The following is a 12696-nucleotide window of genomic DNA, read 5'->3' as shown; positions in this document are numbered from 1 at the left end:
ACGATAAGGACATCTCGACAAGGACGCAAAGCATGGCTTCGTCCATCTACAAAATGACTTTTTAAATTACAAACCGTGTCGAATGCACCATCCAAAACCAATATGCATCAGATGGCTGAATTTCTGTTTCAAGTGAAAACAGTTGAGTGGTTTGTAGCTTTCACATCATTTCCGGTGAGGTTTTGCAAGGCGGTTGTTGCTCTTCCGTCCGCCATTTTAGTTCTCTTCTTTCCGGTTTAACAATGGTAAGCTTGTAGATCTGTGCCGCTTCTCCCTTAAGATTTTAAGTATTTTCGGGATTTGGATGTTCATCAGTTCAACCGTGTGTCGCCTTGCGTAGTGTTCGTGGCTTCAGGAAGTCATTTCGTGTTGAAGTGTATTAAGTATCTCTACAGGGATGGTAATTGTTCTGAGGGCTTGTGTTGATATCGCCACATGGCCACACCGCTTTGCGGCTTGTGTGGATGTTGGCAAGTTCCTTGATAGATGTCAGCCGCTTTAAATAGTTTCACATATTTCTATGCCTCAATTTAAACGTGGTCGCTGTGTCTTCGGCCGCTTTTTAATTGGCAGGGCCCGGGACGGCCGTGTTATTCTCTCTTAAGCCCCGAAGCCCTAACCTCACCCCATCTCGTCTGTGTGTACATTGTTGCTTATCGTGGTCTCTCTTCTTTTCCAGCCCTTCCAGCGGTTCGTGGAGGTTGGCCGTGTGGCCTACGTGGCCTCCGGTCCACTCAAGGGGAAGCTTGTGGCCATCGTCGACGTTATCGACCAGACCAGAGTATGTTTGTGCGTTGCCAGCCACTGGCTCTACAGTGAGGTTCTGTCGTCTCTAGTGTCAATCTTACTCCCCAATGTTGTGTCTAGGTACTGATCGACGGCCCCGAGACCGGCGTTCCTCGGCAACAGATCAGGATCAATGAGATCCATCTCACCAAGTTCAAAGTTACTTTCCCCCACTCTGCCAGAACCAAGGTTGTGCGCAAAGCCTGGATTGATGGTGAGGTACAGAAGAAGTGGGAGGAGAGCAAGTGGTGCAAGCGTGCTGAGAACTCTGCCAAGGTAAAATTTCCTCACTGCTTTAATGTTGTTGCGTTTTGTAGTTTTGTTTTCCCTCACTGTGTTTTTGCACGTTTGTCTTCAGAGGAGGGAAATGAACGACTACGATCGTTTCAAGTTGAGGGGGGCACGCCGACACAGGAATTACCTTCGCACTACCGTCTATCGCCGTGTCATTAACAAGAACATCAAGAGTGGATGCTTCAGAAAGGTGCCCATGAAGAATTCTCCGCGGTTTGTGAAGATCCGTAAATTCCCTGTCAAGAAATAAACTGAAGCATTAAACTAAACTTTGTGCATTTGTTTTCTATTGATTTATCTTTATTGTTCATTCCCCACCTCTGTTTGGGTATTGTCATCTAAAACTTATGTGAAAAAGGTTCTGAGCTATTTAAACAATTTTTATCAAGTTGCTTGAAGGGGATCATTGTTTTAATTAGATCTTTAGAATTGCTTCCGAGTTCTATTGCGAACACTCTTTCTGTGTTATCTGTTCCCTGTTGCATTTCATCAAATTCCGTGGCTCAGATCTGGTTCTCTTGGCAGGGTCTCTAAAGGTGGATCTGATTGAGAAGACAAGTTTTCTCTCAGTTCAATTTATTAGTATATTCTTAACAATTTGATACCCTACAATTGCACAAACGGGAATGTACATTGGTGCCTTATGCATGAATTATGAAGCTTATGGGCACACCATTTCATTGTAGAAAGAAAGGCACCCAACACTCATGACTATTGTCTATGTTAATAACAGTACACATCTATTTCTAACACCAACATTCAAAGTTCACTGGGTCGATGAAATGAGAATCTGAGAGATGAGAGAAGTTCAGCCTGGTAAAATGTACCAGCAAGGTTAAAATTTTAGTAAACTTCGATTACTCTTAACAAAAAATTTGGACTCCATATTATGACATGGTTATTGATAACATGGGAATATTCAATTGTACAAGTCATAAAATAATAATTGTTTGTTCAGTTAGAAATTGAACTTAAATATCACAGGGATGTCCTGATATACTTGATACTGACAGCACATGGTTAAAAGTTAACCACTTGCTCATTCTTCCTTGGAACTGCTTACTTCAGTTAAAAGGCTGAGAACCGTACAGCAAGTAACACACAAAGTAAAGCAATACTTTAAAAAAATATTATGATCTACATCTGCACATGTGTTGTGAAGATGAAAAAATATCATAACACCCAGTAAGCACATATTACATAATAATAGTGAAATCAATACATCACTACTGATTTCCGAACAGATATAGAAACTTTGAGGATAAGTAGAACTAGCTAACAATGCTTATGTTGATTTAACATATTTGCGGATGGGTATTTCTGTGACTAGCAAACCATAATTTGGGAGCAATCCTCGCACAGAGGTTTTTACTTAATGGTCTTTTCGATTAAACTGATAGAAATTTGCTCCATTACAGGTATATATTTGTGTATATATTATGTGAATTTAAATTGTCTTTAAAAATGTAAATGTCTACTTCCTTATCTACATAAAACATGTACATTCAAATAATTCAATCTGGAGGTCTAATACACACAAGTTTAATCCTCCCACTCATCATCATCTTCTTCATCTTCCCCACTGCTGGATCCACTGGAGTCACTGTGAATGGCTCTAGAACGATCCGCAAGAGCTCTTTGGAGAGCTACAGCAAGTGAGTCGGACGGGACGGAATTTGAAGGTAAGGGCCGAGAAGCTGGAACAACCTGAAAGTCCCATATTTGAATCAAGTATCTCAACACACAAATGAAGACAAAAAGTACCTAGAAGTGGTAAAAGGTTAATTAAACAGGATCACATTCAAATTCCTCCAAAAATATAATTTATTGTAAAACAAAGTCTGTACATTAGAACCACAAAAGCAGCATGAAAAGCCCTCCACATAGTTTTAAAAGCAGAAGTAGAGAGCAGTCATCTCTTGCTCATTCTAGGTACCCTAACATAGCTAAATCAGTCCAATTTCTTAGCCTGGGTATTAATGACATGTTCACGGTGAGATAAAGCTATGTATAAAGCATTCTCACATTGAATCATGTTAAACAAACATACACACACACAAAATCTTTTCTAAACATGATAACAATTGAAACCTTCACCACAATGAAAGGCAAAGGAAAAATAGGGAAGACATAATTAATTTGGTTTTAGCTATTGATAGATGAAATGAAATGCAATGAGCAAGTAATGTGAGTTGTTATCCCTCAACAAATAAAGAGAAGCATGATCAGGAAAATACCTATGTTGTCAGAGGGTAGTGGAAGTACCAAAATGCAAAGAAATATGTACAGTATGAAATGGTTAAGTGGGATAAGGGATGGTTAGTTTTCCTTAACTATTTGCCCCACACATATAGGAAGCAATACCAACGGAAGCCAGAGAAACAAAATAAAACACACAACTCAAAAAACAAATCACATCAACATGAGGCGCGTATCCAGATACAGAGAAAGGAGGGGGTCATGTTACACCTTTTGTCTACTTGCAGGCGGATGGTTCGATAAATTGCCAACCCATAAGGCAATTCATTAAGGGCAAAAGGAGGGGGCTCGCCCTCTGGATAAGCTCCTGATAAACCTATATCATCAAATCTTGATGCATCAAAAAGCACACTAAATCTATGTCCATCTACAACACAAAATTCAGCAAGGGCAATTCATGACTGTAAGATCATACAGCCTCCACAAAAAAATAAAGGGCCAAACTTGACTAATTTTTGGGTGTATTTCGGTGAACAGTAATCGTTGCCTACCTACTCATGCCAATAGTTACATTCAAGAAAAGCTGCCTCTACTTTCATCTACAACTTCCTCATGACCTCACCTACCAGCCATCCAGTAGACAAAACAACAGTGGAGCGGATTTGCTCATCTTTACCATAATTGGTTGCATCAACTTTAATTAAAATAAGAAAGGAAGTAGAAAATTTTTCAAGTAGAAGCAAATAAAAGCACTTCTAAATTTAGCAACTAACTGGCAAATGTCAATTAGGAGGGTGCCTAGAGTTTTAGTAATAGCAGGTCTTTGGGATTAGGCTGAGGCTGAGAAGGAGAGCACACAATAAACCTAAGCTCATGATCAATACAATGACAGATGTTGGGTATGGAAATAGAAATAATAGATTCCAGTGAAACAGCCAAATAACTCCAATTTGCATGAACGAGTAGAGAACAATTTTCAGCAATTTTAGAAAAAAAGATCCCTTTTTAGGGGGATTCCAATGGTAAGTGACACCTTCAACTGTGCCATCTCTATCAACTGCATCTATGTTACCAACTTCAGTAGTTTTAGTTCTAAGTTCTTCTGACTGAGCTGCAAGCAAGTGACCAATATTGACATATATAGGATCACAGGCAGAAGTATTAACATCAAAGTCAGAGGAAGAATTGAAGTTCGATCCAAAGCTGGCATTATTATTGCAAGATACGTCTTGTTCAAGAGTGTCAAAACTTTCATAAATGTCTCTGCTGTTTGACTGGACTGTTATTACACTACTTAAAGAACCAGCGCCACTCTGATTCAAGCCATCCATAGAAGCACCCAAATCATTATCCAGCTCTTCCAGTGATGATGTACTTACCGCCTTCAACTCCTTGCCCTGCCTGATTTGATCCATGAGCTCAGCTCTAGTATCACCAGGAGTTCCATTGCGACTTTTCTCTTCCAGTGCCACAGGCTAAACAACAGTTAAAAACCATGTTTAAATAATAAGACCCCAAAAAAGTAAAAAATTAAAAATACACATTAAAATATACAATGCCAACTTCCTACCTCATAAGCCTACATACAACATACCTTGAGTGCTTTCCCACTTCGTATCGCATCCATGAGAGCTGAACGCAGGTCCGGCACTGCCGGCGCTACGGGGGCCGCAGGTACTGCGGGGGCCAGCGGTGCAGCAGCGGTGGATGCTGACATGGGAGGAGGAGGGGGAGGGGGAGCAGGAACTCCTATGGCATTCTGCATAGGTGGTGGTGGTGGCGGGATTGGTGCTGGACCTCCTAGAGCAAAACACATTTAATTAATTTTTTTTTTCCCGGCTTCCTGCTGGAGAGAGGGTAGCTGTGTGCATTAAAAAAGTGACAAGAAGGCAACAATCATCACTTCACCTCTTGCGGAATCTTGACGTTGTGGTAGTGTCCGAAGGGGTGGTGGCGGGGGTGGGCCTGGAGCTGGGGCCATCGCTGCGGCTTGTGAGGGTGGTGGTGGTGGAGGTAACTGATTTCTAGATGGTGGTGGTGGAGGAGGGGGAGCTGTGCGGATGGAGGCACTGGATTGCACAGTTCGTGCAGGCACAGGTGGAGGTGGTACATCAGGCGATTGGAGAGGCACGTCGGGGGATTGGACTTCATCTTTCACCCTGTCTATACCTCCATGATTTTTGATAAAATCATAAATAAAGTCACGTGTATTTTTATCTTGGAGCTGTGTTTCTGACACTCCTGCCTAGAAATATTTAAAGAAAAAGAACAAAAGGTTATCATAGTAAATAAATAAGTATACCAGAAGTTAATTCAATAATTACCTTGGCAAAAAACTGCTTCATAGCAGAGCCTTCTACTTCATCAGTGACGTCAAAACCAGTATTTGGATTCCATCCAACATGGGAAACATGCCTGAAGTCTTGAGGAAGTCCAATATCTGCTTTAGACAATTTCTTCTTTTCTTCTTTTCTCCGTTTATCTTTTCCTAGAATGTAAGAGATGCTTATTTTAGCTACAAAACCAAGGTACAAGTCAAAAAGAAACCATTCTACAAAATGCTTTTCTTGACAATGACATATTGCTGGAATCCATGCTGTCCACTCATCCCACAAGAACTGCAGTTCTACATGGGCAGCAACCAAAGAAATTAACGCTGAAACAATTGTGACTACAATAAATCTAGCACTGCAGAAGTCAGATAGAATAAAAAACTGTAATTTAAAAAAAAAAGAACAAAAAAAAAGACAAACACAAAACCAGACTTAGCTTCAAGGAGGAGAAAAACAATAATAACAAAACATAAGATTCACAGGACATACAACATTCCAAAAAAAAAAAACTATCTAAGAAATATCTCTAGAATTCCAATTAACTGATGAATAGAAAGAGAAAAGGAATAAAAATTATGAAATAATAAAGAGCAGAGGCGTGCAATGAAGTTTCATTCAAAAATGGAGAAAATTTCAATGAAGAGTGAGTGGTGACTGATCAAAAGGTTTCAGGGGTTTCCCGGGGTTATGTAAGTATCCAGCATTTATAAACTTCTGTCCAGAAGACCATTAACACAAGCATACCCCTTTTTTTTAAAATCTGATGTACGACCTGTATATGATTCAACCTCTGAAACCCAGCAACACCGCTCAGAACAAGAGGAAAATAAAGGTCCTGTTACCGTTGAATCCTTGAGTTTAGAAATTCAGAACATAAGTCCAACTAAATTTAGCATAGACTGAAAGTTCAAAAAACTTTATTCAAGATTTCATTCCTGCCCCCTCCCTCCTTATTTGAGTGAGAGGGAGTGGAGGGTGGGGGTGGGAATTCTGCGAGCACAAGACCTTCATTACATCTTGAATAAAGGAATAAATTTTAATATGCTTTCAACGGACATTTCAGATTAGTTTACAGCTTTTACTTGGACAAGCAACCTCATCAAAAAAGAAACAATATTCCATGCACAAGGAGGACAGCTCACCTCCTATTAACCCTCCTGCAAGCTCCAGGATTGCTTAAAATCAAACACATTTGATAGTGAGCGGGTTAAATCTTTGTATTGTTAGTATTTCTATTAAATTGTCTTAGGTATTACAGATGTTCAACAATGATTAAACTGTTTTCATTCCGAGAAAATAAGTTTGTTTTATACCTTTGGCTGCTCTATGGTGGGTTGAAGAGCGAATGGAACCATTTGAAAGCTGTGGAGTGCTTACACTATGCTGTGATGAAAGGTGATTGCTAACATTTGTATTCTGAGACGCTTGTCTTTTCCTTTCTGAAATTAAAATAACAATAAGATCAAGGAAAAAATTCAACTGAAACTTATACATCACTGTAGTTAACATCACAAACCTTGTCTTCTTCTCTGTCTGGCTGCCATATTTTCTTTCAGCATTCTGTTCAGGTCATTAGCTTCCTTCTCATCAGCAAAGTTAAAGGCTGTAACACAATCCTAGGGGGGGGAAATGAAAATTTTAGTGGTTTTGGCTTCTACAGTATTTATAAATGTACAGCCATTGAGATATCATGTTTCAATAATAATAATAACCCACCTCCGCTTCAAACATGTGAAAGAAGGTCCTGGGTGTGTTATACTCCATGTTGGAATAAACTTCATGTTCCCAAACAAGTTGACGGCGTGAGAGGCAATATAAGCGGAAGAAATAAGATCGACGGGCATTGTCTTTAACCAAGACAAGTACTCCAGCATCACGTTTTCTCCAAGATCCATGATCAGGAGCTCCTGTCTGAAATACTTGAACTACAGACATAACCAGTGGCTGCAGAACAAAGAGGTAATGTGTAAACAAAACTATGTAGAACTTCTTTCAAAACTAACGGGATTTTTAGATAAAGTACCTGACATCTTTCTCCCAACAAGCGAATAACTTGCTCATTTTCCTCTTGTGATAGCAGGTTGGAATATCGTTGAGTGTCACTAACCATGGTGCTAATTTCTTAACAATTCAGGGTAACTAAAAAAATACTCATGTTCCTGTGAAACAAAATAAAACTATCATAAAATGATCATAGATTAATAAGCATTCCTCAGACCACTCTCATTTCTACAGAATTCGTGAAAAGGTGTAATGTATGAAGTAGCAACACCCTGCATCTTGTGGCCTGAGATCACCACCTCACTGACTTTAGACCAAGAAAACACTGAGCTAACAAGAGTACATGATGAATACCATGATCTTCTACAAAAGAAACATTAAGATACAAAATATTTGGAGATCTTTCATTTAGTCTAGAAGACACATACCAAGATTGGGAAGGCATGAGTCAAGAAAAAAAATACATGTTAATGTGATCAACATTAATGAATTCATTAAGAAAATGAATTCAATAATGCACAGACTGGAAATGGATGAATACTTTGTAAAGAGACTGATGACTGAGAACAACGCCCAGAATAGAGTAGGAGGGAGCTCAAGGCTAAGTGACACACAGAATTGAAACTTATTCTATTCAAGGAACAAAAAAACAACAACTGGAGAACTTACAAATTTTAAAAGTCTATTACTGCGGAAAAAGAGAGCTAGAATCTCTAAACTATCCTCAAGGCTGGAGTTGAAAAATGAATGGGAACAACGAAGCAATGATGTAAAATTTAGGTTATTTGTTTACAGCCTTGCGAGAGCCTCGAAATGTGCCCCCTTTACTATCGAAACCGAACTTCGACTTTTGGCGAGGGGGAGGGGGAGGGGGAGAGTCGGGGAGAGGGGAGTGGGAGGTGGTGGGAGGAAAGGAGGGAGGGGTGAGAGGCAAAGGGCGGAGTGCGGAGGGGCGGTGTGATGTGTGATTCATTTGTTGTGGAAGGAAAAGAGTGAGATGATGTTCAGTCGAAGTGAAGGGTGAAATATTTGACGTTGAAGTGTCCAATACTCTACGATTGTTGACGTTTCAAGGGGAACCGTTGGAGATACGCATTAAAATCAACCTGGGTTAGTTTGATAATCGTTGACACTATCTTGTTCTCGTAGCCGTCAAGTACGTAATCTCTGCTTCTTCTGGCCTGTCATTGTGGCGCAGTATTTCGTATCTTTCTGTCGTTTTACGTAGCAGGTACCATGAAAATATGATACATGTTGTTGCCTCTCTGTGTAATCTTTATGCTACTTTCAACAATATATTTGGAAAGTATGCTTTGAACTACTTTTGTGAACAGTGCGGTTCTGTCTGAAGTTTATCTAACCTGGCTTGTATAAAGTTAATAAAATTTCGGTTGCAGATTTAATCATATCGTATGGCCAGTTCTTGACGATCTGAATCGTTTATGATCGCTGTAGGCCTAACTGTTATCTTGACAACTTTCCTTCTTTAATGTATTAAGCCAAGAAAATCCAATAAATTCCTTTCCTTTCTTTTTTAAAGCTGCTGTAGTGGTTTAATGCAGCTTTGCTGCCCTTTTACATGAAGGGCACTCAATGTGAATCACAATACTTGGATGTGAAATATTTGTACTTAAGTTGCTTTGTTTCTTTGCCCGTCAGATTTTTTTCATTCACTCATTTGAGAGCCTAACCATGGATAGCAGCCCGGGATTTATGTCATACCACAACAGTGGACCTGGCAATGGCAAGGACTTTATGAAATTAGCCCAAAGCATAGGCACCAGTATCCAAAAGATATCTCAAAATGGTCAGTATTATACGTAAAGTAATGGTTTGGTCTTTTGCTGGTTTACTCCAGTCTGAGTATTAATTTATCTTATCCTTTGAAATTTCAGTCTCATCGATGAACAAGATGGTTGATCAGATTGGCACTCACCAAGATTCTCCTGATCTTCGAACAAAATTGCAAGTGAACGTTTCTTTGCTTACCTTTAATTTCATTTCATTTCATTTCATTTCTTGTGCTTTAATATCATGTATTGTAAATTTTTTCACAGACATCAGATTCAGCATTATACAAATCAATTAGCGTCAGATACCAAAACAAAGCTAATTGATCTGAGCAATCTACAAGCTGCGCCAGGAACATCTGATGCAGTATGTCTGACCATAGTCCTTCTTGTTGGATTTTGTTGTTGTCGATTTATAATAATTTGGCGCAATGTTATTCCACTCTATAGAGACAATGGAAGATGCAGAAAGATCGCCTAACAGAGGAACTTATGGCCACCCTAAGCTCATTTCAAGCAACGCAACGTAGAGCTGTAGAAAAGGAGAAGGATGAGGTGCAACGAGCACGAGCCAACATGCGATCAAGTGATCCATTTCGAGGTCCTCCAGGTCAGCTTTTTATCACAATAAACAGGATTTCATTGGCTCATTGGTAGCTCTTTGTTTAGTAACTTGAAAAGCCTTCCTCTGTGAAAAGTGTTTTATTTTTCCAATGCAGGTAAACATCATGAACCGCTAATTGAGTTGGACAATGTTTCATCTCGCTCAACTCCTTCACAGAAACAGACCCAACAAATGTTGGCTCAAGAGCAACTCAACTTGCAGGAACTGGAAGACAAGGAAAGAGATCTTCTTCAATTAGAGGTTTGCAGTTTACTAATGATTGCCATTAAAATTAACTTTGCTCAGTCTTTGTGTAGCTTTTCTTATTGTCTGATCTTGCATAATTTTTGTTCAATCGTAGGAGGATATTCAAGGTCTAAATCAGATCTTCATTGATCTTGGTAAACTTGTGCATGACCAAGGTGTTGTGATTGACAGTATTGAAGCAAACGTTGAATCCACAACTCACAGTGTGTCAGAGGGTTCAAGGCAGTTGCAGAAAGCTAGTGGTTACCAGGTAATAATCTTTCTTACTTGTGAAGTATCCAAACTATTTCAGTTGTGTTAAACATTTCAAATTTTATTTTCAGACCAAAATTCGGAAGAAAAAGTTCATTTTATTTACCTCTTTGGCAGTTATACTGCTAATTATTATTATCATAATAGTATGGCAGTCCAATTAGTCTGATATTGACTGTTCGTATATTTTATTTTTCATCTATATTACTGAAATTGTTAACTCAGAGAGGATTTCTATCTAGTGGTTTCTTTGTACTTTATACAAATCATGCTAGTTCAGATAATTGTGCTTAAAACGGCTTACTTGGAGGCTTCAATATAAAGTGTGACTTACTGGGGGGAGGAAGGAGAGATTCTTTTTATCCTCACTTCAACTAACTTGCATCCATCCCATTCTTTCAATACAGGTGTAATGTTATGTTACAGGAGTACATAGTATTATTGCAAATTGTGTTTGTTTGATTTAAATTATATATTTGCCTTCCATTTATATGTGATTTAAATTTTTTTGTTGTTGCTTTACATTACGCACTTGTTTGTTATTTGTTTGAGTTAAGGGGATGAAAAAAGGGGGGCGGGGGGTTCAAGCAGACAGAAGTAGGCCGAGCTCTCTATGGTTACAATCAGACTCAACAAACTATTACTAGCTTTAATTGTTATGCCATCAGTGCTTTTTTTTTCTTTCTTTTTTTTTATAGAACAACCAAACAAATTATTGTGTTTGGTTTCTTATGGAATGATGTAAATATGTTATGAATTGGAAATGAAACAAATGTTGACATCCACATTTTGTATATTTACTAAAGTAGAGAAAAGTGATGTACTGGCTTTGGCACCGGACTGTTCAGTTTTAGTTTATTCCAAGCATCTAGATCCTTATCATTAATCATAGTTCATTTTATTCACAGTGCCACTTACAGTATAATTAATGAGTTTAAAATTTCTCCACCATTCCAACATGAAGTTGCATTCCTGTGTGTTTGTTTTAGTAGCATCACATTACTTTTAACAGTTGTGATCTTTTAAAATGAGTCGGCAGTCATCTCTGTACTGAATAGCAAGAGGATTCTTGCCAGTATGCTTGCTGTATTAAACTATATTGTCCTCACAGTACTGCTTCATTTTGTTCTTTTAAGGGCGTTGTACGCCAGTAAACAGCTGGTTTTAAAAATTTTATTGTTGTTTTTACATCCTTTTTTTTTACGACATAATGCCATTTCAACTACCGCATCAGAGATACAAGAGCCTTGATTCAGCAACTGTTCTCTGACATTGGGTCAACTGGTATGTTTATTGGTTCTTTAAATGATGAATTTCCAGGTTTAAAAGAGCTAGCCTATTCTTAATAGAAGCAAGCGCAGTGTGCTAATTGCATTTGATACATTAGTTTAGAGAAATGCACCTTATACTAATCTTGATTTGATATCACAATTTAATTTGACTTCTATTCCATTGCAATTGTTTTCATATGAGAATTGTTGGCTTGTTGTGTCCAGAATTTTAACCTTTAAAGTGTTCCCTTACAATCTTGAAATGTGAAAAAAAGAGAGCTTTTGTATGATATTTACAAAAATGCATTACAGTTAATGTCAACACCTGACAGTAATAATAGCAATACTGGTCCTGTTTTTTTTGTACTCGAAACAGTTAAACAAAGGGAAGACTTGCATTTGCCTGAACAATTTATGAAATCTATTGTCAATTCCTTGAAAGCCTTAGTTCCAAATGGATGTGCAGGCACTTATTTCTGTATTTCTTTGTCTGTTCCATGGGTAGCATCATGCTTACCCGTACTTTTGCCTAACAATTAATGGCACCCCTGATAAATGTCTCCCACAGCTCATTATTCTGCCCAGTACACAATGTAATAAGTGTGGTGATGCAAAATGGGGTATCTAGAATTGTGATTTGAATGTGCTATGCAGGCTGTAATGACCATTACAGGTATTTCAAGCTGTAGTTTGGGATTCACTGTTTGTTCTATATCCTGCCTGAACTCAGTAAAATACCTCAAAGCTGGGTCTACCTCTCTGTCAACCAGACATGCTATGCAACATGTTCTATTTTCGTATTACTAAAGATTGGTAGTAATTTTCTATTTGTGAGTATTTCATCTTGTTTGATGATTGTGAATGTTTTTACAGAATGGGTTGAACCATGAGGAAAGACA

At 38.5% G+C, this 12696-nt stretch overlaps 3 protein-coding genes across 9 annotated transcripts; 2 read left to right on the top strand and 1 right to left on the bottom strand.

Moving 5' to 3' along the window:
* Positions 1 to 186: 186 nt before the first annotated feature.
* LOC117653983 (60S ribosomal protein L14) lies at positions 187 to 1367 on the top strand. 3 transcript variants are annotated; one of them, XM_034400081.1, is made up of 4 exons: positions 187 to 245; positions 680 to 781; positions 868 to 1062; positions 1145 to 1367. In XM_034400081.1, the coding sequence occupies exons 1-4, from the start codon at positions 243 to 245 to the stop codon at positions 1328 to 1330; spliced, it is 486 nt and encodes a 161-aa protein (XP_034255972.1). In that variant the 5' UTR covers positions 187 to 242; the 3' UTR covers positions 1331 to 1367. The 3 variants fall into 3 exon arrangements, with proteins under 3 accessions (XP_034255972.1, XP_034255971.1, XP_034255970.1); XM_034400080.1 differs by lacking the exon at positions 187 to 245 and adding an exon at positions 257 to 400; XM_034400079.1 differs by lacking the exon at positions 187 to 245 and adding an exon at positions 447 to 470.
* Positions 1368 to 1639: 272 nt separating this feature from the next.
* Positions 1640 to 8449, bottom strand: LOC117653976 (neural Wiskott-Aldrich syndrome protein-like). Of its 3 annotated transcripts, none has more exons than XM_034400061.1 (11): positions 8283 to 8449; positions 7636 to 7771; positions 7329 to 7556; positions 7129 to 7228; positions 6926 to 7051; positions 6755 to 6787; positions 5604 to 5767; positions 5188 to 5524; positions 4874 to 5079; positions 4659 to 4754; positions 1640 to 2787 (listed from the first exon to the last, which is right to left on the bottom strand). In XM_034400061.1, exons 2-11 carry the CDS (start codon positions 7720 to 7722, stop codon positions 2623 to 2625), a joined length of 1542 nt encoding a protein of 513 aa, XP_034255952.1. In that variant the 5' UTR covers positions 7723 to 7771; positions 8283 to 8449; the 3' UTR covers positions 1640 to 2622. The 3 variants fall into 3 exon arrangements, with proteins under 3 accessions (XP_034255952.1, XP_034255954.1, XP_034255953.1); XM_034400062.1 differs by lacking the exon at positions 8283 to 8449 and adding an exon at positions 8042 to 8241 and having other exon boundaries at positions 2623 to 2787; XM_034400063.1 differs by lacking the exon at positions 6755 to 6787 and having other exon boundaries at positions 8283 to 8447.
* Positions 8450 to 8552: 103 nt separating this feature from the next.
* Positions 8553 to 12611, top strand: LOC117653981 (syntaxin-7). 3 transcript variants are annotated; one of them, XM_034400072.1, is made up of 8 exons: positions 8553 to 8723; positions 9273 to 9420; positions 9509 to 9578; positions 9671 to 9770; positions 9854 to 10013; positions 10123 to 10268; positions 10369 to 10524; positions 10598 to 12611. In XM_034400072.1, the coding sequence occupies exons 2-8, from the start codon at positions 9306 to 9308 to the stop codon at positions 10688 to 10690; spliced, it is 840 nt and encodes a 279-aa protein (XP_034255963.1). In that variant the 5' UTR covers positions 8553 to 8723; positions 9273 to 9305; the 3' UTR covers positions 10691 to 12611. The 3 variants fall into 3 exon arrangements, with proteins under 3 accessions (XP_034255963.1, XP_034255964.1, XP_034255965.1); XM_034400073.1 differs by lacking the exon at positions 8553 to 8723 and adding an exon at positions 8724 to 8844; XM_034400074.1 differs by lacking the exon at positions 8553 to 8723 and adding an exon at positions 8829 to 8919.
* Positions 12612 to 12696: the final 85 nt, after the last annotated feature.

The sequence above is a fragment of the Thrips palmi genome, unplaced genomic scaffold (genome assembly GCF_012932325.1).
Source record: "Thrips palmi isolate BJ-2018 unplaced genomic scaffold, TpBJ-2018v1 HiC_scaffold_8, whole genome shotgun sequence".
Lineage (NCBI taxonomy): Eukaryota > Metazoa > Arthropoda > Insecta > Thysanoptera > Thripidae > Thrips > Thrips palmi.
The sequence above is the reverse complement of the archived record's forward strand: the minus strand, read 5'-3'. Positions and strand labels throughout refer to the sequence as shown.

What these genes read in the sequence shown, in the direction of transcription:
- LOC117653983 (XM_034400079.1), top strand. An exon ending in ACGTTATCGACCAGACCAGA is followed by an intron (nt 782 to 867) that starts GTATGTTTGTGC and finishes TGTTGTGTCTAG; the next exon opens with GTACTGATCGACGGCCCCGA. An exon ending in GTGCTGAGAACTCTGCCAAG is followed by an intron (nt 1,063 to 1,144) that starts GTAAAATTTCCT and finishes GTTTGTCTTCAG; the next exon opens with AGGAGGGAAATGAACGACTA.
- LOC117653981 (XM_034400072.1), top strand. Translation starts at nt 9,306, where the DNA reads ATGGATAGCAGCCCGGGATTTATGTCATACCACAACAGTGGACCTGGC. An exon ending in CGCCAGGAACATCTGATGCA is followed by an intron (nt 9,771 to 9,853) that starts GTATGTCTGACC and finishes TCCACTCTATAG; the next exon opens with AGACAATGGAAGATGCAGAA. An exon ending in GAGATCTTCTTCAATTAGAG is followed by an intron (nt 10,269 to 10,368) that starts GTTTGCAGTTTA and finishes GTTCAATCGTAG; the next exon opens with GAGGATATTCAAGGTCTAAA.
- LOC117653976 (XM_034400061.1), bottom strand. Translation starts at nt 7,722, where the DNA reads ATGGTTAGTGACACTCAACGATATTCCAACCTGCTATCACAAGAGGAA. An exon ending in CCACCATAGAGCAGCCAAAG is followed by an intron (nt 6,788 to 6,925) that starts GTATAAAACAAA and finishes TTTGATTTTAAG; the next exon opens with CAATCCTGGAGCTTGCAGGA. An exon ending in ACGTCAAGATTCCGCAAGAG is followed by an intron (nt 5,080 to 5,187) that starts GTGAAGTGATGA and finishes GTTTTGCTCTAG; the next exon opens with GAGGTCCAGCACCAATCCCG.